Genomic DNA, 27,278 nt, shown 5'->3' on the forward strand with positions numbered 1-27,278 from the left:
ACTCATCAAAAATCAGTTAAAATAAATTCCATACAAAACACTCGAAAAGCCTTTTCAGCGAAAATTAATTCCAGCTAAAATATAGTATTTGACAGTAGTGAAATTAAATGACAGTGGCAATAAATGATTTTACAGTGTACAAAATATGTAATAACCAATTTTGGAAATCATCATGATGGCTAGTTATGCTGAATACATGTAAAAAAAATGCCATTATAGGTGAGGTTGCAATGGTTATATAAAAGCGTTCAAAGTCTGCGGCACATGCAAACACTTCTTACCCCAGATGTAAAGATCGCTGGGTTACCACTTTCCAGCATATCCTCGAGTTCATCATTTGTTGTAGTTTTACCAGCTGTAAATAAAATGGAAAGTTCATAAATTGTAATAACAAAAAAAATAATAACAAGAACAATGGTTATTTAGTACAGCAGTCACAAATCTAACGAATAATTTTTCTTCACTGAATTAAACCGCAGTGATCACTGTGACTGTGTACATTAAACATGGGCCCTATGCTAAAAGGAAACGTGCATGTAAACATATGGGAGTCAATTGTATTATTTATTTACTAAATTTTAAATATACAAAGCAATAGGTAAAAAATAAATTGAATTTTAAAGGCTTGGTTCTCATATCATAGTTGATGGTACAGCCAATGCAGAGAAGAAGCAATCTTAGCATCACCACTAGAGGGCAGTATATAAAACCAACTGTTACACAACATTGACACTGAAAATCAAATTGAGGTGGTTGAGTATCAGAATTTACAAACTTGTAAAAGGTAGGAACAAAAATGTGTTTCTTTCATCAAACCTTTTTTTTCTGTAATTTTCCTTGTAAATAATTTTTTAGAATATCCTGCCACCAAATCACACAATGCCCCCCCCCCCCCACACATTGCAGTAGTGGAACAGCCATCAATGGCGATTCCAACAGGGTCATACCAAATGTCTTCAGTTACAAGGGGTGAGAAGGTTACTACTCACTTATTTCCAGTTGTCTCTGTATGCGTCCTTTACACCTTTCTCTATATTCTGTTTGTGTGCCATTATATTCTGTCATTACTTCCACAAATTTACGTGAGAGTGTGGAATGCTATGAGACAGGAATTCAAAAAAAACATTTATAATGCATCTGCCAAAAAAAATCTCTTTTCTACTTCTCGCATTGCTCTGCACAAACTCCTATCAATATGCCAGATTGTTTTGAACAGCGCCCTCTATATATTTTCACCACATCTTAAATTGACTCTCTAAGTTATTGATAATTAGTTAACAAATTCCTCATTATGATCTTTCATATAAATTCAGTTCTCATCATATATGCTGTAATTTCCCAAGAGACAAATATTTGCAAGTCAGTGAAATCACAAAATGCAGTTAAAATTTCTCTGGGTCTTACTGATGCCGAGCAGCCAATAAGAGGTTTACAGTACTTGTACTGTATATAACAAAACATTGGGGATAACTGTAAAGTACTTTATTTTAGCTGGAATTAATTTTCGCTGAAAAGATGTTTTAGGTGTTTTGTATGGAATTTATTTTCACTGATTTTTGACTAGTTGAATGTGAAATATAGGTAAAATGGTATATTCACTGGATTTTATTTTCACTAAACCATCCCTTCAGCGAAAATGGCGAAAATTAATTCCAAGCGAAAATAAAGTATTTCACAGTAATCTATATTTATGGCTTATTAATAGGCCACATTCATGAGTTTTAAAGGTCCTGCTGTAATATTTTCGTTGTTATGAAGATTAAAAATGATTATAGGTTATTGCAAGAGTTGGAACAAGTTAAGCATGTTATACACAAACTGAACTGTGTTTTATGTATGTATTCATTTAATTGTAGATTTCTAGAGACTCCTTTTGACGTATTTCAACAAATCCATCACCATGTTACCAGTCACAAAATAAACCTGCATAATTTTATTCATATTTTATTATTTTATTCATATTTTTCAAAAATTCTGATCAAGAATTGTTTTTATTTGGTCTAACAACAAAACAAAATACAACAAAGTGGAACAAAATGTTGATGGGTATAAAAGTTTAAATAATGACTTTTTTAGAAATCTAGAGTAAACATTGATGAGAAAGAATTATTTCTAATGCCACTTAAATGAAATCAAAAACCATCAATGACATATTTGTCAGGATTAAATAGATTACATGGCAACACATGGCAACACATGGCAACACATGGCAACACATGGCAACACACGTTTCTCTGTGAGATGGCAACAAGCAGATGGCACACTGAAATGTACATTTACACTCACGATTGATAGGGTCAAATATGAATGTACCAAAAAGCTACAGGAAATTGGGTTTTGTGTGTTTTATTATAGGACATCGTGACCCTAAAAGGTCACACATCCTGGTACTTTCAGGGAAGGGGAAATAGAAAAATTTACAATCAATGAGAATTTCTTGATTATGACGCCCCCTCCCCCTCCCAAAAATGTAAGTAGTTGACAATGGAAATCAAAAGCAGATTAAAAATGACAAAAGTCCAATTTTCAGACAATATATCCAAGACATTTCCAAGATGTGTGAATTTTAGAAGTCATGCAAAATGCTAGAATGTGTGATCTTTTGAGGTCATGAAAAATGCCAGGATGTGTGACCTTTTGGGGTCAAACTATTGTCAATTCGAAATAATGAAAGTTTTCAAACTAGATTTTAGAGAATACAGCTTTTTTTTTTCAACTGATGTCACTAAAGCATTGCATCATGTGATTCATTAAGAAGTTCAATTTGAACAAACAAAAATTAAATTAAATTAAATATTGACAGATGTATTTATAACTGTTGAATAGTTGAACTAATTTTTTAAAGACTTTGTTCAAGCATTAAGGGTCATTTAAATTTACATCAAATCACCATAAATTGAAGCATGGTAACGCAGTTTGGATTTAAAATTTGAACTCTTTCACATGCTGTACCGTGTTCTATTATTACCTCAGTTTTATTTTTGATAAAGAACACAGTGAGACAAAAAAAGAATTCTTTGAAAAATATCCACAGTAAACTTGTTACTTGATGCCAGTTCAGTGTTTAGAAGTTATAAACGCAAGCAAAATGTATTTATCAGCAGATATAAGACCTTTCTGGCTAAAATTAGCATATTTGGTGGGAAATTAGCATATTTGGTGGGAAATTAGCATATTTGGTGGGAAATTAGCATATTTGGTGGAAAATTAGCATATTTGGTGGGAAATTAGCATATTTGGTGGGAAATTAGCATATTTGGCGGGAAATAATAACTGAGCATAAGCTTTTACTTTGATTTTCAAGATAATTAATTTTCATTTTTTTTTTCTTTTCTAAAATTCTTCTTCACAAAAAAGCTGTGGCTCACACATTTTTTTTTTTAAGTCTTAATTAGTAATCATAGGAACATTCCTTACCTGCGTTTTTCTTATTCTAATATCTGCAGATGACTTTATATCTTCCTGTTCTATACCGCTTTCAATAACTACAAATAAACAGTAGTTACAACAATCATTATAAAATCTAGAAAAATTCTATAACCATAGCAACAGTTGAAATTAACATTAACATTACTAACTCTAAAATTAACAGCACAAACTACAACTACACACAATATTACTTATTCCTTTATATTTAACCAGGTTTTCTTCAAAGTTATGGGTGTCCTATATAAAAAGGTCAATAACATTTATTCGTTTTCCATACATGTAACTCATAGTACCAACTGAATCCAGCAGACTTCCAGCAAATTTTGTTAATTTAAGAGAAAAATCCACATGTTTGAATGTTTGGGAACCAAAATAATTCCCGTTTTCTATTTTTGTTTTTGATTTTTATTAGAACAATATGGACATCATATTTATTATTATTTTTTATACGTTATGTACATGTACATCATGTAGACTCTAAATTGATGATAATGTACATAAAATTGTGGAAAGAACAATAAACTCCTAAATTTTTATTTGCACTGGGTTTAATTTATCATTCAGCTTATCAGCGAAATACTCGCAAACAAAAATAAATCCAGCTTATTTAACATAGCTTTTTACAGAAGAATATTCTATCATTATATGCAGAGTGCCCTCTAGAGGCTGCTCAATATTTTTTTTTTGTCTTTTTGCAATTTGAAACAAATCAATCAAAATTTGCAGTGTATCTAGTGTATCTAACAAAGAATGACGCTTGTTTTACTGATTTGGATTAAATTAACAAGCACAATGTACACATGTGACAATTTGCCTTTGTATAAATGCTGAATGATGCATTGAAACAACCATATTGTGAAGGATTGAAAAATGAAAATAGAGGCCATATGGAATTCATTATCATTTTTTTTGTCATTGTGAGGAAAATTTTGACACACCATTTGCACCAAACATAATTTATTAAATCATTTGACAGCCACATCCTATTTTATACACGGTTACTTTATCAGCCTTATTCTTTCTAAAAATTGACAGTATATATGACATTCAAAATCTTTTTTGAAATGGGATTATTTTGTGAAACGTGACAATAGTCGACGTATACAGGGATAATTGGAATAACATCACAAAAACATTCATATAAAACCTTGATGGATAAACTATAATTTCAAAATATATTGAAAATACACAAAAATGCACAAATATGACACAATTTTATCTCATTTTTGAGTACCGGTACACATAATGCTATTATTACACTCTTGTCTGGTACACATACATGCATCCACTGTCTGTCCAATTTGTTGACACCACAGACATCCATATCTGGGACCTTTAAAGGCGTTTCACATAATTCATAATTAGTTCTTTATCTAGACACTGAAAATATATCTTAATTTATGACCTACTGTAAAGGGGGTAATTATTCACTGGGTTTTAATTTTTCTTTTCGCTGACTGGTAAATGCGCTAAATTAAAACCCAGAGAATATGTCAAATTTAGCACAGAACACATTATCTAAATGATAAAACCATGAATTTAAAACCCACTGAATATGCCTGAATTGGTAAATCAGTGAAATTTAAACCCAGTTAAAATTAGTCATTTTATAGTACCATGAAAATTAATCACTCTTAATCACCACGATAATTTAACACTTACAGTAAAGATACCTATACGAAAAATAATCTTGAGTGGTCCATTTTAAAGGGTGGAGGTCGTCACGCAGCGTGTCTTCAAATTTCATCTAAACAGACATTATATTTTACACGCGTTGTGTACTTTGCTATGAGTCCCATATCGAACAGGACGTGGCGCGACGACCACCGCCCTTTAATAATATTTTTGTTTGTTTGCAGAATTGTAATTTATTATGTACAATCTGTAAAGATTTAGTTTGATTAATTAAAACAGGCATGTCCCTGTTATCTGGGTGTCAAGGCAACTGTAAATGTCAAAATCTATAATCACAATTTGACGTCACATCTATATCATGCCAAATATCGCTTGCCCAACAATAATATGTAGCAAGCAGGCAATGTCTGGCAAGTGAGCGGCTTAGAGATTTAGTGAAAATAGAACCGACGTAACCTTAGAACATTGAAGCACGTGAGCTGCAGGCATCGAGAGTTATTATTAGTTCATGTATCAGTTGAGTGGGATTCAGGATAATGCTACTTATCGTTATTATCCGAAGAACATTCCTCGTATTCAGCAACAGAAATAAACATCACTGCACATACCCTTTAATTTTCCACGAACTTTGTTTGCGGTTTTCTTGATATCTGCCATGAGTTCTTCGAGTTCTTCCTTGACTTCTGCAACGATAAAAATCACACAATTATTAATTCCCTCAAAATTCTGGTGCCATAATTTGAAAATTGTTTCTTTTTGATATCATTTCCCACTAAGGTAAGCCATGTTTTGATATAAATCATATTTGTTCAAAAGATTATTATCACAGGAAGTATAACGTCACATACATGAATGCAAATTTAGTGAATTTAATCATAATTTAGGTAAACAATCATAAGTCGTTAAGTGTTCATATACAAGTGACAACAATTTACTTAGAAATTCAAGTGGATCCGGATAAGGTCACTATGACCCTGACAAGCCTGTCTTGTGCACACAATGCATTAACCATAATTTACTGTGAATGCAAGAAAGAATGGAACTGCAATATTGCAGTATGAGACGCTGCTTTGTTAACAAAATAGCTACTGTACAAAAAGTGTTTTTACAAGAAGCAATAGCTAAACTGAACAAATATACACATAGTTATAACATTAGCAAAACACTGTCTCATACTGCAATATTGCAGTTCCATTCTTTCATGCATTCACAGTATTAAATACAAATAATCTCACTCATTCATTCACTCATTGTAATTCTCTTTCCCTTCGACTTTTATTTCACAATTAGGCCAGACTTTTATTATCCGTTGTTTCGCAAACCTGCCAAATGAACAGGAGCAGAGAATAAAATTGAAATCAAATTTTATTTCAGCATAATTTCTCGCACCCGCCGACTTGTAAGCGCAAAAAATTGCTAAAAAAATATTATTTTAATCTTCATTTTTTTTACTGCCTGCCGCCTAACAAATCCAAGTTTAAAGTACCGAAGTCTCGCGCAGATGAGAAACAAGGTTAAACATGGAATAAAATTTTATTTCATTTCTTCTTTCCGATCAATGATCTCACTTACAATTCTTTGAGAATCACACAAATGTAATCGAAAAAAAGAAGTCTGGTCTTATAAACAACTCTTCTTGAATTGGTAACCACCAACAGTAAATACTAAAAACCTACCGGTACCATAACTACCAAAAGATGAGGATTATGACACAAAAAAAAAATATTCATGCCTCTTGTCATTACGCACATATCACCACAAAATATGTTTTTATTTAGAGTTAAAAAAAAAAAAAATGCAAAAAAATCCAATTTTCATAAAAAATCTAAACTGAACCACAATTTTGTAAAACACATTTGACCCGATTTATTCTTATTCTTGGTAAATCATCCTTTGGTGATTTACATGAAGGAAGTAAAGTCAATTAAGGCCACACTAAAATGACCCACTTCTCATTTTAGAATCATATGCGCATAACCTCTCAAGTACATCAGTAACTATGGCGATGCAATTATGATGATTAAGACGGATACATGTATCAATGACGTCATATTAATAAATATGAAGATAGAATTTTACGATTGTTTTCAGGATTTCATGCCAGCTGGGCTGGTCGAATAAAGGTTAATAAATGTAGCAAAGAAGCTCAATTATTTTAAATCCTTGTAATAAATGTACTGATCCAAAATGACCTCTGTAGTGCCAAATGAAAACACATGAGTTGAAATATTAGGATGTTATGCCAAGCATATGTATATACAGTTGATAAAATTAATCAGCCAAAAATTTATTTTTCTATCTATTTGCATGCTATTATCATAAATATATGCCAAGTCACATGACATATCACCATGCATTTACTTATTCGGTGCCACAAATGTAATTACAAAATATGAACAAATTGGTGAAAAATGCTCATGCCCCGTAAAACAACAAGGGAAAAACAGAGTATAGTTCTTAGTTTATTTATTTGATACATCATGCTGATTTACAACAGATTTGTTTTGAATTCAAAGCATGTATCAGTAAGATTTCTATAATGTCCCCTCAACTTTGACCCAAAACATGGTACTAAATTTGAGTTAGTCAAAGAGAGACCTTAAGACGGAATAGACTATTACAGTGAGTTCTCTAGGATTTGTCGTATTAAACAGACTTTTAACCGAGACAAATTGTTTAAAGTAGATTCCGTGTTACGAGTATTAAATACTGAACATGGCGATTAACGTCACACAAAGTTGGGTACTGTGTTTACGGTCAACAATGACAGTTGTGGAATTTCAGTCTTCAGTCTTTAGCCAAATTGCATTAAATAAACATTCAAGTCACCACATAATACGTGTAGCTAAAGAAAAAAAAAAGCTGTGATATGAAAGAAACTCCCTGCGGTTCCCTCCATTCATCTATCACACATTTAGCATTCAGACGACAGTCTGGCACGCATACAAAAATCAATCTGAAGTTTAGGCCATCAAATTATTTCCGTGAGAATGCAAATCAGAATCCGTGAATGATGCTAGAAGTGGCATCATATCGCATTGAAAAGAAATGCTTACATGTATATTTCAAATCTGATTTCGAAATTTACACTATAGCGTATCTTATATTTCCTCGTTCTATAATCATGTAAAGAATTTGTATTTCGGTACCCGAACAAACGTTTATAATTGAGAAATTTTCAGTAAAACAACCAGTATTGTAGCTCTAAATTTCTATGACAGCACGACATACATGTATATATTAACACATACACGATACGAGAATTCAGTTTGTCCCAGAAAAGATTAATTATTCTTGTACTGTGAGTTGACACACTAGACATATCGAATAAGTCTATTTGACTGACTGATGCATCCATTATGTATCAGAACAAACTAACGTAGTTAGATCAGTTTACTGATCTGTAATGGCAGATTGAAGTGATTGTTCACTGCTCGCAGTCACGTCCTACTTTTGCCATGAACTTAAGGTTGTTCATGGGCATTCAGTCTAATAAATACTGATGGATATTTATTATAAATTTTACATAATTGTTAAATTAGACACAAGTTATCAACCTTTCAGATTTTTACCAAATTCAAAATATTGTTTGGGAGAAAAAAAATGCAAAGACAGGCATTTTTTGGAACAACTATATGTACACATATAAAACCAAATATGATTTTTTTTTCACAACTTGTAACAGAAGAAAGTTTTGAAATACGATGAGACCCTTTTACTATGGCAACCAATGGTAAAATGAATAAAAAATATTGGGGGGTTACACAGATTTTGCTGAGTTTTTCTCCAGACAGCAACAAAAGTTCACTTACACACTAAATGATTGAAAACCATTTTTTGTATCCACACCAATTAAAAGCTTTATAAAGTGAAATGCATTGATTTAAAATATAATAATAATTTATATCTTTAAAAAGTTGTATATTATTATTGACATGAATTTTAATATTGTTCAATTTTTTTCTACAAGAAACATTTAATTTAATATAAAGTGCCAATTTTATAACAATGAGAAGTTCTCTCCCACAATGCATTGCAGTAGTGAAATGCATCAATTTTTTTTTGTTAAACATTTTATGTACATATTCAGTATTAAGTGACTTCCCAGTTTTAAAATGCATCATTAACCATTTCACCACCAGACTTTCTCACCCAAATTTTCTTGCACTTTTTTTTTAAATTCGTGAATATTTCTGGAAATTAACCATAATTTTGGAGCCAACAGACAGTTTTCAGTTTTTACTCAAAAAAATTGGCTATTTTTGTCTCAATCTTTTGGATGAAAGTGCAAACTATAAACTATTTTCTGATAAAAACAGGGAACTGTTGGTGAAACTGTTAATACCTTCAATGTAGCATGTTTTTATGTAAAACAAATGTTTTTGGTTCACATTTTAAGGCGACTATTAAGCTATAAATGGTGCATGCACATTATGTGGTTTGTTTGAAATTTATTTCACTACAGGAAAAAATCAATCAATACATGAATTTATGAAGTATGCTTTAAAAGATATTGATTGGCCCATTAACAGCGATTCATACGGTATAGCAGACCAAGAAATACATTCAAGGGGCCATCTACAAAGTTTACACAAACATTATGCCAGGTATCGTGTTCACAGCTCTTTTTGTGTTCAAAAACGAAAAAAAAAAAAAAAAGCTTAATTGATAGAAAAGCTGTCACACAACAATCCAGAAAAGAAGATAACAAAATGGCAAACAGTCGGCCATATTTTATAGCCTGAAAATGCAAATTACTAACATGCCTGTATATATGCTATGTAGGCCAATAGTTTCTAGGAAACAGAGATTAATAGGAATGACTTGGGGTGGGGTGGCACCGGGGTGGGGTTGTAATAGTGAATAAGGATGCTATAAATAATGATTCTATAAAATATGATGAATCTCACTACGTTATTTTTGGCAGAAAAAAAGAAACAGATATGCATGTAGCGCCACCTGCAGTAGACAGATTTAACCAATGTTCAACACTGACAGCATTTTTTCTATTCTTTTCTGTACAGTATCATTTACATTGTTTGTCACCACAAAATATTCAATGAAGGAAAAAATCAATATTTATTTATCGTCAGTTTCTATCAGCACAATTGAAAGTGACAGCCACACATGGGATAATTTTACAACATTATGAAAACTCAACATGCTTCTTTTGGTTTATTTTTTTTCAGCGATATATCATTACCGACACAGCTACATTTATGTTTTCTAGTTGTGTGTGTGAAATCATAATGATGTAACTATGAAGACCCCCTAGCCAACAAAACACGTCATAGAGACCAGGATGTAACTATGAGGACTCCCTAAGCCAATAAAGCATATCAAAGACGCAAGGATGTTACTATGACCCCCTAAGCCCACACAGCATATCAATATGGAATAATGACCCTCTAAGCCCACACAGCATATCAATATGGAATAATGACCCTCTAAGCCCACAAAGCATGTCAATATGGAATAAGGGTCCCCAAAGATGTTTTATTTCCAGTGAATTAAATCTGACATATAATCAGTAAATTTACATAATCCTAACAAGATTGGCATCTGATTATAATGTGATTAAATCATGCAACGACTTTGTTACTTGGTAAATAAATGAGTAGAAATACATAATGCTTTCCCATACGATTTGGAGGACACACTATTTCAAAACTACAATCAAGTGTTTCTTTTATCAAAGTTAAAGTTTATGCATACACAAACAAACTGTAATATAAAGACCACAAAAAGAGAAACAGTTTGTAGTCAATTCTGTTTTCCAAAATCTAAATATATTTTTTATTCTAAAACTGTCATTAAATGTTTGATTTTTTTTTCATTATTTCTAAAATTACCAGTATGTAGAAAACAAGGAAGCTGTGACACCCATGATGAAAAAATATCAATATTTGTTTTCTGGCCAAAAAAGTTTCCATAAAATTTGAGTATTAATACATAATATTTACTATTTGTAATAACCTGTGATACACATGCGTGTCTAGCTACAGATTTTATAATTTTATTCCTGGAATGTACGAGGAATGTGTCACATTTTGTTTTACAAAAATTTCAAATCTGTAACTGTGATAATTATTATTATTATACATCTGTCACCGTATCTCCATAATTTACAGCGTACCACAATTTTGTGGTAATGCACAGGTTACCTAATTAGTGAATGAAATTCAAAGCGTGGAAGTTTCAATAATTGTTGGCATCTTCCACAGTTCTGGGCTTTATACAATGAACGCTTAGCTGACTTATACAATGAACGCTTAGCTGACTTATACAATGAACGCTTAGCTGACTTATACAATGAACGCTTAGCTGACTTATACAATGAACGCTTAGCTGACTTATACAATGAACACTTAGCTGACTTATACAATGAACGCTTAGCTGACTTATACAATGAACACTTAGCTGACTTATACAATGAACGCTTAGCTGACTTATACAATGAACGCTTAGCTGACTTATACAATGAACACTTAGCTGACTTATACAATGAACGCTTAGCTGACTTATACAATGAACGCTTAGCTGACTTATACAATGAACGCTTAGATGACTGGTTTGATAAGATGTACATGAACAAGTAATTGCATAGTCCCTAAGTTTCTCAATATAAAATATAAAACATGTACGGTCAAAGCAAGTTACAGATATGGATCCAGAAAAATGCATTCCTTAAAACAAAAAGGCCACCAGTCGGCCATTTTGAAGTCAATCTGAAAAACAAAATGATGTGCATCAAAATCTCATAACGTACCAAGTTTGAACGATATTCGTTAATGAGATCCGGTTCCGGAATAGCAGAAATGCTTGATTGTGATGAATTTTTAACCTTAAAATGAGACAGAACCTTCAATAAAGGAAATACGTCAACACTCCAATCGTGACCTACCGGTACATTTAACGCCCACTCATGGCACAGCTTACACTCTGCCTCACATTTTGACCTTACAATACCCCCAAAGTGAGATTAAAAGAACTTTGATTCATACTTTCCAGTGTGAATTAACCATGGTAACTAAAATCACTAATAGTGATTCCTCTCCTGTGAAGTTTGAACACTTGACCTCCGACCTTAAAAGTCAGGCACATCGAGAGCCTTAATTACAAAACCTTTACAAGTTTAAACACAAACTGAATGGTTGAAGATGTGTTTTTTTATACCATTGTAATTTTTTTTTTCTTTTTGTCAGTTTCCAGAAAATAGACTTGTGTCGCATGTACCACAGACCTACTCTCCAGAGCGGACATCTGGGTGTTTTCAATGCCTGACAACCACAACCAATGAAAACAGTCAAAAACTTCAGAGAATATGGTCTATGTATGTATGTAATAAGCATGTATCAGTTATTTACAACCACTATGACCTTTCATAAGTAAGCCAAACAAAAAAAATGATTTTATCAATAAATCTAATTGCATTTTTTTATTAAATTAATTTTTATTTATGCTATAAATTTATGATGAATGCTCAATTGAACCGGATTCCACACAGAGAAGTACGCTGATTCTGTTCTAAACATTATGAATTTCAGCATTCCCATGGTGTATCCTTGAAAAGAAAAGATGTATAACAAAGTACGCCGCGCATCGACCTCCGATGCGCGTCGGTTGAAACTCCAGCTGTACTGTCTTCATGCATACTTTGAGGTATTCTCATAATAACCTTATATTATTTTAACTTCAACCCCAAAATATAAGAGAGGGGGTGGGGTCTAAAAGGCGCTAGAACAGATTCTAATAATCCAACTTGATTTATTGTGTTTGTAATTAATTATAGTTAGCAAATTAGTTATACGAATAATTTTATCACTTCAAGATATTAACAAAGGCAGAAAATGAGTATTTAATCTCTCTCTCAAGAATTTGGACACATCCTCTCTGACACCCCTCGGCCCCAACATAAAATAGTTAAGCCCAGACAAATCAGTGTGTATGAGGGAAAACTCTTGAGTAGAGATTGTCAATCTGATTTGAATTTACATCGATGTGGTGTGATCCCGTATCAAGATTTCCTCAATCTGTCATGGATAAACTGACTGACCCGAATACAAAGCACAGAAGTAGCAATTCAAACGCTGAAAAAAAAAATACTGTTAGCTTCACCTTATTTCCTTGCTTATGGTAACACTGTATCATGGTTATATTTACACTATCGTTGGATTATGTTTCGCCAACCGTGCCAATCCAGACACGCATCCCCCATATGTTGAATAATTTGCATACAAATAGAGCGAATGATCAAGGGAGTATTGTCAATTTCAAAGCGATTTTATCGGCAGACGATAACGTTACTTTCACAATGCAAATCTAAAAGTGTTTTTTCTGGTATTTTTCATAAAATTTGGTTTTATGTTATTTGGACTAAAACGACTTTGTAAAATGAAAATTCGGGCTATGAAAGTGAGATGGAAATCTCCCATCATGCATTTAGGTCACTGAAACCTTGTGAAATATACAAATAAAATTAGGAATTCAGGTCTCTTTAAATATTTTGCCTATTTTTAAATATTTTGTACTAAATGGACACAATTTTTTATTTACTACAGGTGTTGATCGAAATTTTGAAAAAAAAACAGTAAAATAAATGTTGGTTTTATAAATTCGGTATTTCCTATGAGAAGTACATGTGCTATGAATATATATCACGATTATTTTTATTTCTGTCTTAAAAATAATAAAATAAAAGCAAGACCATTTTGGAATTATGAGAAGTTCGTAACGTTTGTAAATATGCCGACACGTCAACACCCTGAAAATAAAATAAAATATCCCAATGTGTCAATCAAACCAATTTTCTGAACTGTAAGGTCAACTGAGTGATCACCATAGCAACACAAAGTAACAATACTACAATACAATAGAAGATAACAAATATTGAAAGAATAGGCAAAAATATTCTTGGCAGTCAGTTGATGGTTGCAAATTGTGGGTTATATCAGTGGCTATATTCAATAACCAGAGCGTAATAAAACAGCGAGTTAGACGTATGAAGTGGGGTCAGATACCTACAAATTACCACGTATTTAAGTGGAATACGAAATTCTTCATGCGCTCAGAATACTAACAAGGTGTCTGAGTTGATAAAACATACCATAAACAATGATAGCTTGAAAATGAAATCCAAATGCATTGTGGGATTCATCATCCCACAAATATTAATGATTATTTATCTTGGTTTATATGGGAAACAGAAAAAATTTGAATTCCATTTCAATTTTTGGAAAGTTATTTTTTTTCTAAAGATGTACATGTTTAAAATTACAAATGGTTTTGGCACTAGGTTTTCATAAGAGGGAGTAGTTTTACATTTTTTATTTTGAAACTTTAACACTGGGAAAGCCCTTATGTCTTGACTATAACAGTGAAAAGGCCCCGATGATGAATAATAGGCCTAGCACTAACACTGAGAAGGGATACGGTAATATGCCTAGAACTTACAATGAAAAGGCCCTGATGATGAATAATATGCCTAGCACTAATACAGAGAGGGCCCTGATGATGAATAATATGTCTAGCACTAACACAGAGAGGGCCCTGATGATGAATAATATGCCTAGTACTAACACAGAGAGGGCCCTGATGATGAATAATATGCCTAGTACATGTACTAACACAGAGAGGGCCCTGATGATGAATAATATGCCTAGTACTAACACAGAGAGGGCCCTGATGATGAATAATATGCCTAGTACTAACACAGAGAGGGCCCTGATGATGAATAATATGACAAGCACTAACACAGAGAGGGCCCTGATGATGAATAATATGCCAAGCACTAACACAGAGAGGGCCCTGACGTTGAATGACAATATATATCTGTGATAACACTGGTAGGGCCACTGTGCACTTCAACATGTCTAATCAATGCTGAGGGCCCTAAAACAAGGGTGAATAATATCCCCTTGTAATAACAATGAGAGGGCCCTGATGCTGATTACATGTATATAATCTTATTAGTATCCTATAACGATTGCAAATTGCAACATTTTCATGCTGAAAATCGGTACAGAGTTCAACCACAATTGAACGAAAAAACAAACTTATCATTACCGGTAGCTCTATTGAAAAAAAATCGGCAGAAATTTACAACAATGATAACAATCAACGAAAACATGACAGGATACAAGCTGACTTATAACTATTAAAACCAAGTGGAGTAATTTGCATATTAATTAATCTCGCTAGCAAGCAGGATGCATAAGCCATAAATGTTTGGTCTGCAGTAATCATGTTATATTTTATATAGTAACTGAATATTGATTCCAGCTAATGGTAGTTCGCAAAGTTTTTTCAATAAATTAAATTAAATTTTAATCATATTTGTTCTCGTCCAGAGAGAGTTACTCTTGAGTTTTGAAAATTTGTTTGTAATGATATTCGAAGTACAGTTATTACACAAACATTTTCTTTAGGCAACTTCTGTCTCTTTTTTTTTTTAAATGATGGTGTCATGTTTGGTGTGATACCACCATTCTTTGACAAAAGTTAAAATGTGATAGATAAAAAATTATTTTTTTGTTTATGAGAAGTTCTAAGAAAAGAAAGCAGTTTATGGATATAGTGTTTTAACCCTTTTTATGCGATAATTATTCTCGCAAAAATTATTGACAAAAATTGTCAGGTTTACTTTGTGAAATGTGAGTTGAATTTAATGATCGGTTTTAACGGTTAACACACGAGAAGTATATGTAAAACAGTATACATCTGGTCATGAGGTCAGTTTTGAATAATAATACAACCTTTATTGAGACCGTATCCCCTCTGGGATCTAGATTAGAATACAATAAGGATATGAGGAACAATAAAATACATAGGAAATAATAATAACAATAATAAAAAAAAATATATATATAGTAAAATAAATAGTAATACTGTGAAAATATTATTATATAAATATTATGGTGTTATTTTGAGGCAGCTGGTAAATTGCTTTTTATGAAGTTTTCTCTTTTAGTAAAACAGTCACTGATAAACTTGGCAATTGCTTGCTTGGACAGTTTTAGAATTTTTGTTTGAAATACAAAATAGCACTTTTGACTGACATTTATTATGATAAATGTATATTGGAAAAAAGTTTAATTATGTTTTGCAATTAAGTTAATTATGACGAAAATGGAATTTTCGTAATAACTAAAGCACTTACGCAAAGAAAAATAAATTAATTATGTTTGGTTATGTCAACCTCTGACCTCAAGTTGGTTAATTCCCTAAATGCTCACTTCATGTCGTCTTGTTAAGATAAGAAACCACAAGACGATGTAATTAGGTCAGCACGTACTCTCACTGACATGTTATCGATTCATATATAACCAAACGTGATGTGTCTACTAGATCCCAGTGGATGAAAGGTTAAAACAGTGATTCCTATTGGTGGAATTAGATACATTCTTATATAACAGAGAGACAATGCATTTGCATACTGTTTGCGATTAGGTTTCATGGGATTAATACACCAACTACCTATGATTGTTCTATCCACTAAGGTTAGATGTCAGGTGGGATATCAGGTGGGATGTCAGGTGGGATGTCAGGTGAGATATCAGGTGGGATGTCAGGTGACTGCTGCATATATATTTATACAAGCTCTTATCCATAAAACATACATGTACATGTATATCTACCACAATGACATGAATGTGCAACAAAAGTGAACCATGTGACATTATGCAAATTATGCATCACCTGAGAATTACGAGACAGACACACATTACTGTTAGATGGCCTTGGATTCACGGCAGATTCATTCTTGTGCACACGACAGGATAAAAAACACACAATTATTTGGGATGAAATATACAGGTATTGTTATAAAAGGCAGCTCACACTGAATTCAATTCTTGCATTACCAGAATCTTTCTAATATTAGACAAGAAATAAATAATAGTATTTAACGGTGGCTGTTGTTAAATTGTTAAAAGAGAAATTTTAAATAACATTTTTTTTTGAGTGGTTGACTGTGGCAGGTTTTTATCATCAGTAGCATCATAGTAGATTTTCAGATGTCAATGGTGATTTCAAAAAATTCAAAAGATGGAAACAAAAGATAGAAAGATTTAACTGGCTTTATTTTTTTTAATTAAGAAGAAACATCAACAAGAAGTGATATGATATCTGCATGTGGTTATTTCTTGCCACGGGATTGAACTGCTAGAGGAACATAAAAACAAATATTTGTTAAAGCAAAAATCAGGAGGTTCAATAGAGTAAAGAAGGTAAGGTGTAGATAAAAAGGAGAGCTTTTACTTCTTGCCTTTGAAAAAAAAGTAATGTTTTGGGGGATTATTCAATATAATAACATCAAGATCGTAATTCAAACAATGTATTCATCTTTAGAACACCTTAATTAATAAATGATGTTATCTGTCACGCTTCTCCTTTTCACATATTCATAAAATTTACAAGTAAAATAAACATTTCCTCATTCCATTTTATGTGGTATACACATCACTGGTACACGAATTGAGGCAGCGGTTTCACATTTGTCGCCTTAATAATGAGCATTTTGTATAGTGCATTATGGGAAAAATCTAAAACGAAGGGAAACAGATAAAATAAATTTGTAACAATAAAGATGTGAAGAGATAATACACTTTAACAATTAACAAATTTCCAAAAGATTTCATTTTTAAGTAACTTAAAGAGTTTTTTATGTACTCCACACTTTTCATTTTCTGCATCCTAATGTTAAGAATCAATATTATTAAAAAAAATGATAGGTAAACACCTTTTATTTTTAAATTTAGTTTGAGCATCTTGAATACTGAACAGAAATCTACAAATTTCAAATCCAAAAAGGTACTCAATTGAATCCAAATAAAAATCTGAATCTGATAATAATTTTAGCAGGCACAATTGCTAAAAACAAAATGGCTGCCTTTGAAATCCCTTATGACACAAGGAGTAACAGAACAATAATCACAGTAACTTTTGTGAAATGCTTCAATCCGTGTTTGAAATTCCACAAAATTATGTTCCAGACAATAGGACTGGCAACTGTTATCAGTTCTGCCAAAAGCATTACAAGATGTTTTCCTCATCACAGTCGAGGAACACTGAACATAGATGTATATTCCTATTCAGAACTAGCTGATAACATATTTACAGCAGATTCTGAATAATAATCAGATTGGAGAAACACTCTAGTTTGGAGTTTCATATTTGTTCATACATTTGTTCTTTGGCGTTTTTATCGCAACTAATTGTTTACTATCATGACTATTGAAAATATCATTTTTAAACACTTTTCTTTACGTCAATGATTCACAAATGACAATTCAAATTATGTCTCTTAGGCATTACTGTGAAATTAGTCAATAAAGTTCAATGTACTATATCTACGGAACTACCGGTATGAGGCAAATTTGAGATCCAGTTTCAAAAAACATTATCTTATAAAGCAACAGTGTAAAAATCAAACTCATAGAAAGAACGAACAACGAGAAATGGCCAAACCTGAGTAAAATCCCTATTTTTTGGGAGGTTCACAGGAATAATTTAATTCCCTCAACATGAAACATACATGTACATGATCGTTTTCTCATATATCTCAGCTTTCTGAAAACATATACATTGCCATAGCTGCATGCTTATTGCGGGAAGGGAAGGGAAACCTAATCACAATTAAACTATTACTCATACATGTATTACCTTCTGGCTACCTTAACACACAAACTGAAAACTGAAATGTATCAGAACAGTCAAGAACAGAATACAACACAAAACAGTCTACCCAGAATGCAATGCAGTTGCTGATAGTGATGTAATTCCCGCTGTACAGTTACGCAAAAAAGGAAAAGAGACAGAGAGAGAGAGAGGCCTGAGGCAGTGGCATCATATCGCATGTTTATTTCAAAATTCTCATCTCATTGGCGATGCTGAGAAGGCCGTCTCCTCTGTTACAGCAATTGTCTGAAATTAGCACCGCATCAATGAATAAGAACTGAAAATTATCTACGTTAATAAAACCCAAATGAATTATCATCACAAAAAATCAGCCGGCTTTTAGAATTTAACCCGATTACAGCACAGTTGTCAATTACGTGTTAATTCAAGGGAAGCCAACAGAAAAATCTCATTTAAAATATATGCTGGCACTGGTTTCAAGGTCACTGTGTATATCAACATCTGAGTTTCAATTTTATCCATATTCAAATTAGATGCAAATGATATGTAAATTAGCATTACGAGTTCAACAGACAGTGACATAATGCAGTTCAGAGCAAAGTGATGAGATTTTACTAATGAAAAAAATTCTTCTTTTTCTATTTTCAATATCTGAGTGCTTTGGAGATATTTATTATCATGATCTTGTCTGCGCTGCGGTAGTTCTAAGCTGATAATAGAGAGATTAGTTGAAATCTACAAGAGCATTCATGAATTTCAGAGAAGTGTTTTTACGTGATGTACGACGTACATGTAGCTGGGAAGGAGGCCAACAGGAAGTTATCGGAATTCATGAATATCGAGATATCCCTTGTATTACATACTGATAACTATTATGACCTTTCCATCATGTTTTTCTCCCGGCAGACTTTTAGTGCAAACATTTACATGCTTTCAGTAACTTTTTCTCAATTCAGCTCTAATTTTGAATCAAGAAGATAGAATATGATGAAGGTTGTAGACACTTCAACTGAATTTGACCAAATATTTCTACTTTTGAAGATAATTATAAATCAAGCAGGATAATTTTTGATTGAAGAATTGATGACTATGCAAATCACTACTTATTATGCATAGACAACATGAAAAATGGTGGCAAAGGGGTTGATGATATGCAAATTAGCTAAAGAACATGTACAGACAACATAGAACTACTTTGTGGAAGACTACATAAGTTGCCAATGGTGGTGAAAGGGTTGATGATATGCCAATTTGCTTAATTAATAAGCACAGACAAAATGAAACTACTTTGTGGAAGACTACATAAGTTGCCAATGGTGGTGAAAGGGTTGATGATATGCCAATTTGCTTAATTAATAAGCACAGACAAAATGAAACTATTTTGTGGAAGGTTACAAATGTGGAAAATGGTGGCAAAAAGTTTTATGATATGCAAATTACCTAAAGAATATGCAGAGACAACATGGAACTACTTTTTAGAAGTATACAGCAAATCTTCACATTCTCTGGCTGTTGAACACAGATTTCAATGAACGTGTTTAACTGGCGATTTTTTCATATTATGCAGAGTTCCATCAAATAACAACAGAGACCAAAAAAATCATGGGTACCCAAAACCGTTTCCAAGGAAACAATGGAATTTTGATTACCCGGTACTCTTATAGCATTGACCCCCACAGTCAGCTTGCGCACAAGTGATAATAAAATAAATGCGATATTTACTATATGGGGCCGCCATCATGAATACAGCGTGAAGCTAAAAAAAAAGAGAAAAGTTGTGAAACACGTTTTTCAGAACAAAGAACACTTTCTCGGGGTATTTGAAACCAAAAATTGGCATTTCAACTCAGTAGCCAATCAGGGAAGACCTTACAGTTAGATGACAATTTCGATTTCAAATACCCCGGGAAAGTGTTCTATGTTCTTCGTGTAATTAGGTACTCGTATGAGAGAAATTTTTCTGCACAAAAACGATTAATTCGTCCGAATCTTGTTAGCAGTTGGCTTAATAATACCTCCAAAGGACAGTTTGGTTATGAAAGATTGGAATTTTTTTCCCGATTTGTAGAAATCTGAAAAACGTGTTACACAACTTGTCTCTTTATTTAGCTTTATGCTGTATTCAAGATGGCGGCCCCCATATAGTAAATATCGCATTTATTTTATTATCACTTGTGCGCCAGCTTGTTCACTGCACCACTTTTATTTTTACTTTCAGGACCAAAAACAATTTTCAACCAAAAAATTTGATCCAAGACCAATAGCAATGTCAGATTATGTCTATTTGGTCAATAATTAAACATTTATGTTTAAAAGATTTGCAGAAAACATGAATAATTTTGGCAGAAAAAACAAATACTTTCCGCCAAAATGAAAGAAGTTCGCAGTAGAACAGTAAAAGGGGTTAAAAATGTTTCCACAAACTGTGTGCATTTTGGTTCTCGTAATCACAAATTGCATCATACAATACACATTAAAAAGATGCAAAGAAACACATTACAAATACCATTCAGTATTCTGTCACAGAGACCTGTGATAAAGCAACCATATTTGTTGACATAGCAACTACATCTGTTGACATAGCAACCGCATCTGTTGACAAGCTACAATCAATTCATTGCATATAAAATTTCCCTATCAAATATAGATAAATCAAAATAACACCAAAATCACTTTATTTCTCAGAAAAATTGCAGTCGTGCCTGCCTGCATGTGTAATTCATTTGTATTGATTAGTTACACACAAAATATAGAGGTTGATGATTCCTCCAGTAAAAACTGAGAAATCAAATCCAGTATTTTGCAATAGCAGACAAAATTCTACCAAAAAGTGAATCTATTCACACTTCCACCAAGGGCGAATAAAAAGATAAGGGCTTATAATTTATAACCAAGTCTGGTGTTGCAAGTACAGACTTCATATTTCTGTGTGCGTGAGTCAATCAAACGTGTTCTGGCCAATAGAACCTAAGAATACCACGGACGGCGGTCAGTACTCATGAAAAGGGTTAGGGTAGTAATAATACTACAAGGTCACTGCAAAATATACACAAAGATAGTACAGTGACTGTATCAGTGTGATTCCTCAATTCATACTTGGTCCTATTCTTGTGATAACCTTATTTTCATACATCTTTTTCATGCCTGTATTATTGATAATGGATAACACCCCAAAATGGCAGCAAATAACACATTGCGCTATGCAAACATTTCCGTCCCATGATATAGCGCTCCTGCGTTAGATGTAAGATGTCAGCCTACATACGAACAAACGAACAACAAAAATATTTGCCTATCGACAAAATGACTCCCATTCATTAAATATATTCATAATTTTTCCGAAAAATAGGATGGCGACCCCAATATCAACATAGTGTATTATTATGTAAATTAATCCACAATTCAGCGTTGATAGCACTATGACAGTTAATGGTATCTTGACATCTTAAATGTATACACACCCGCATTAAGTAATTTTCTTCACTGCCTTACGACCTGACCTTTATATGAAATGTACACTTGGGAGAGATTTCAAGACTGAAATTGCTGGATAATTATTCAAACATGGTATTTGATTTGTAAATTCATTCCGTGGGATCTTAAAGGTGTTTCATTTCCATGGACGAATTTTCTAGTTGTTTATATTATTTCTGTCAATTGTCATGTCTATATAGTTACATGTATAGCTGTGAACTAACCAACAAAAGTGAGATTGTATCACAACTTTGTAAATTTGTAGTTTGTATGCAATTAATGTGTATCGAGGTATTTGATACTTCGATTCTGGAAGATGTTAGCGTTATTCTGAATGTCGCACTTTTGATGAACAATAAATTGCAAGACATTCATTATCAGGAAGGTTTGCCCTTCTGTTTTCTTTTTATCTGTCTGAAAATCTGGAAAATAGGAAATGCTAATTTTTTTAAATAAACAACTTTCAAGATTTCAAGATGGCTGCCAGGGTGAGGGTTAAGAATGCTGCCAAAATGGCTGGCTGCCAGAGTGAGGTTCAAGATGGCTGCTAACGTGAGTTTAAAGATGGCTGTTGGAGTGAGGTTCAAGATGGCTGCCAGAGTGAGGTTCAAGATGGCTGCCAGAGTGAGGTTTAAGATGGCTGCCGGATTTAGGTTCAAGATGGCTGCCAGAGTGAGGTTCAAGATGGCTACCAGAGTGAGGTTCAAGATGGCTGCCAGAGTGAGGTTCAAGATGGCTGCCAGAGTGAGGTTCAAGATGGCTGCCAGAGTGAGGTTCAAGATGGCTGCCAGAGTGAGGTTCAAGATGGCTGCCAGAGTGAGGTTCAAGATGGCTGCCAGAGTGAGGTTCAAGATGGCTGCCAGAGTGAGGTTCAAGATGGCTGCTGAAGTGAGGTTCAAGATGGCTGCTGAAGTAAGTTTCTGCCAGAGTGAGGTTCAAGATTGCTGCCAGAGTGAGGTTCAAGATGGCTGCCGAAGTGAGGTTCAAGATGGCTGCTGAAGTAAGTTTCAAGATGGCTGCCAGAGTGAGGTTCAAGATTGCTGCCAGAGTGAGGTTCAAGATTGCTGCCAGAGTGAGGTTCAAGATGGCTGCCGAAGTGAGGTTCAAGATGGCTGCTGAAGTAAGTTTCAAGATGGCTGCCAGAGTGAGGTTCAAGATTGCTGCAAGAGAGAGGTTCAAGATGGCTGCCGAAGTGAGTTTCAAGATGGCTGCCGAAGTGAGTTTCAAGATGGCTGCCGAAGTGAGGTTCAAGATGGCTGCCGAAGTGAGGTTCAAGATGGCTACCGAAGTGAAGCTCAAGATGGCTGTTTGTGTGAATGATTGGAGATAGCGAAATACGGTAATAAACTAATTTATTTCATAAAAATGTATGAGTGAGCTAGGCTTTCAACAGACTTTGAGTTGACTAGGTATCATCTACACTTTGCATAATTTTGAACACAAATGTTGGTGGAAAAAACTGTATCTGTGTAAAAATTGTAGCAGCTAATGACTGCCTTAATACTCATCACAGCAACACAAATTTCAATTATCATTGCTCAGACAACCAGCACAGCCAATATGATTGTAATAAACAGAAATTCTCAATACATCACGCTTTACTTTTCAAAAAAAAGTCCAAGTATAAAGTTTCCATAAACAGCAACTACCGGTACTCAACTAGGATTAATTAATAAGCGTACTATATGGAGAGTGCCACATGTGGAACAGGATATGTTCACTCTTGATAACACTTCATGGCTGTTTGCCTCAAGTCAGGTCCATGTATTCTCTCTCTACCTAATAAGACCAGGCACATGTATTGTAGATACTTGTTAATGAATTGCTGTTTTGAGTTCTTCTCACCCTTCACATCTGGGTTTTGATGTTTTTCTCCAATGTGCATAAGCACTCAAACTAAATTGTAATACCATGTACAAACAATACTCCAAATTACTCATAATTCTCTATGATTTGTGCTATTGAACATTAATTTTGCTAAAACTTTATGTAGGCATTCATTTTTAATTAGGGGGGGATATATTAAGGGCGGACATCCATACTTCGATAGGCAGATCTCAGAACTGCCAATACTGTCACATCATTGCACACTTAACACAGGAAGCATACACTAGGAAAACTTGCATGCAATATATAGCTTTCCATTCTCACTTTAATTATTAATACCCGCCATGATATATTAGCTACAGATGGTTTCTAAAACCGCCACAGTAGCACAAGGGTAATTTGACAGTCGACTGAGGCAAATGAAAACGTATAGAGCAATCGAACGTTACATTTCGTGGAACACATTAATCAATTACAAATGCGTTTTAACTTTGTAACATTAAAGGCAAGCATAATCAGTCGCTGACATTACTTGTCACACAAACTCAACAATTAAATTGTCTGCATATTTCACATAATATAATTTTTTTGAAACTAATTATTCCAGAACAATAATAATGTGCAAATTTATCGTCACCAATGTGACGAGAATTAATATCTGTAGAATACTTTATTTTCGCTTGGAATTTATTTTCGCTATTTTCACTGAAGGGATGATTCCGTGAAAATAAAATCCAGCAAATATACTTTTTTTCCTATATTTCACATTAAATTCATCAAAAATCAGTGAAAGTAAATTTCATACAAAACGCCCAAAAACCTTTTCAGCGAAAATTAATTCCAGCGAAAATAAAGTATTCCACAGTAATTCACATTCTGATCTTTGGAAAATCAAACTAAAAATTGAACTGTATGTAATCTTTGTCGTTAAATCGCTGTGATGGAAATTCACATTAGTATAATTAAAAATCGTTTTGGCAAAAGTTAGAAACAGAATTTCAAATGGAAATCAGAATTTTAACTGCGCTCCCCCAAATAAAACAATTTTAATTGTTAGTAAATTTTAATTTATAATAAAGTCAAAATAAATACCTATAAATAAGGAAAGGTAAACTATTTCTGTGAGTTACTTTGTACTACTGTCTCTTGCTTGACCTTGTTCAATAAATAATTTCCCACGCAGTCAGAACCGCAATACCCGTTTTTAAAGAATGCTTTATTTTTAAGGTTATTTCTGAGGATGTAGTATTTCCTGTCCAACAATATAATATATTCATACAAACAATGCTTTTGGTTGCTATTGGCAACTTTTTTTACCCTTTAAGTGTATGAATGATGGTGGACTTCATACATGAACAAAATTATGAAAAGCAGCAAGAATGATTAATGTGAGTTGTACAAATTAATGTAGAACTTAAAAATTAGATATAGAACATTTTCTAAAAATAAATATAACGTATTCATAATTTAACCCTTTTTGAATGCCACAACTTTTTTACTAACATTTTTGGTTAACATTTTGCACATTTTTATGTCTATTTTGTTAATTTTGGATCAATTAGACACAATCTCTCATTGGCTACATTCTTTGATCAAATTTTTTGAAAAAATGATAATTTCGAGAAAGTTAACAAAAATTGACTATGGCGTCAAAGTTTTAATTTAATGTACTTGGGAAAGAGAATGTATTCTTTTCATATAAAAAGCTTACCACATCTACTTAACATCTAGTTTGTGAAGTTGAAACCATAATTAACATACTCAAGACTATTTCCTAAAAACTTTCAATTTTTTGTCCAAAAATTCATAGAATTAGGAGAAGAGGAATTTTCTCAAAAATTACATTCTGCTTTTTTTTCATACAAGCCTTCAATGAGAACTAATGATGTCTACATATGCACTGTATCATGCACATGTTTTAAAAGTAAAACTGTATCGAAAATCCTTAAGAAGAGATTACCGCAGATTACTTTTTTTTTTATTCTCAGTTTGGAATTGATTTTCGATGGTTTTTCTTTGCCGAGGTGGTTGATGAAAAAAAATAAAGACCACTTGAATGTTTTTACCTCTGCTGTGAGAGCATGGAAGGATGACAATGCCAACAAAAGCAATAAACATACAGCTAATCTATACATGGGGCTCAGAGACTGAGAGTAGCCATATGGTAAGAATTTTACGACTGAGTTAGTGGAAATCAAATTCCATGCGAGAGTTGAATGCGCTGTATCCGCCATTTTATTGGTGTCGTGACTGACTGAGTGCAGTCGTTTCTCAATAGTAAGAAAATTGTTTGTCAATTTTTATACATTGTAATAAAAATATGATCGTCACGAATAAATGACTCAGTAAGAAAACTGTTGTACATGCAAGACAATTGATGATTCTTTGGATCATACTATTGTACTTGTAGGGGTGGAGGATTTGGGTCATACCATTGTACTACTAGGGGGGATTTATTGGTTAAAGATTGCGTTTTTACTTGCAGTTCACATTTTACAAATTTGATGGCAGAAAGAAAAAATTTGTCTTGTATAAGCACTTTTTTCTGATATTTAATATATATTGATAACATTTCTTGTAACAAAAAATAACAATAAAGTGCGATTGGGAAATGCCGCAAGTTCGTAAATTTTGAAGGTCAAAGAAGCTCCCTCTTTTCAACTTTTCAACTGTTAAAAATTCTAGTTCTATAGTACAATGGTGCCCAACAACGTTATTTGATGATCCAAAGTTTGAATCGTACCTGTGGTGACCACTAAATGCTAAGCGATTAAAAATTTGTCTGGCACATAACTTTAACATACTATATGAAGATTATCACACAGCCAATGAAGATGTTTCAGAATATATGCAAAACAAAATGCACCCTGTGTTTAATATAAACTGATATATTTGAGTTTGAAGAGATAGCAACTCGTAAGAGATCCTAACACCATGGTAACAAGATCATTGAGTGCGGGATATAAAACAAATTAAGGTCAAGTATGATAACTGAAAAATTAACCAATATACGGTAATTACCTATGTCTTTTAACTAACATGCTAATTTGGATTATTTACCTTTTGCTGATTTCTAGAAAAGTCCTTTTTTTTAAATGAAATGGTTGCCTTCATATCTACCTTGAACTAAGAATAGATAGATTCGCATAATTTGTTTTCAAATTTTCCAAAAAAGTCCTGTAGTCAATCATGTCTATACGGGCCAAAAAAATTACCCAAATGTTAAAATTGTATATTGACAAGAAAAATTATGTTCAAATGTTAAAGACCACATA

At 33.1% G+C, this 27,278-nt stretch overlaps 1 protein-coding gene across 2 annotated transcripts in view; it reads right to left on the reverse strand.

Annotated features, from left to right (window-relative positions):
• The window catches only part of LOC100376074 (syntaxin-1A-like), a 55,432-nt gene that overhangs the window by 12,343 nt on the left and 15,811 nt on the right, over positions 1–27,278 (reverse strand). For both annotated transcript variants that reach the window (XM_006821026.3, XM_078012392.2), the window contains exons 4-7: positions 5,673–5,747; positions 3,418–3,485; positions 990–1,098; positions 282–355 (exon numbers count right to left, since the gene is read on the reverse strand). In XM_006821026.3, coding sequence (XP_006821089.1) covers positions 282–355; positions 990–1,098; positions 3,418–3,485; positions 5,673–5,747 — 326 coding nt within the window. The remainder of the gene's footprint in view (positions 1–281; positions 356–989; positions 1,099–3,417; positions 3,486–5,672; positions 5,748–27,278) is intronic.

Source organism: Saccoglossus kowalevskii, chromosome 16, assembly GCF_978046115.1.
Source record: "Saccoglossus kowalevskii chromosome 16, keSacKowa6.1, whole genome shotgun sequence".
Taxonomy (NCBI): domain Eukaryota; kingdom Metazoa; phylum Hemichordata; class Enteropneusta; family Harrimaniidae; genus Saccoglossus; species Saccoglossus kowalevskii.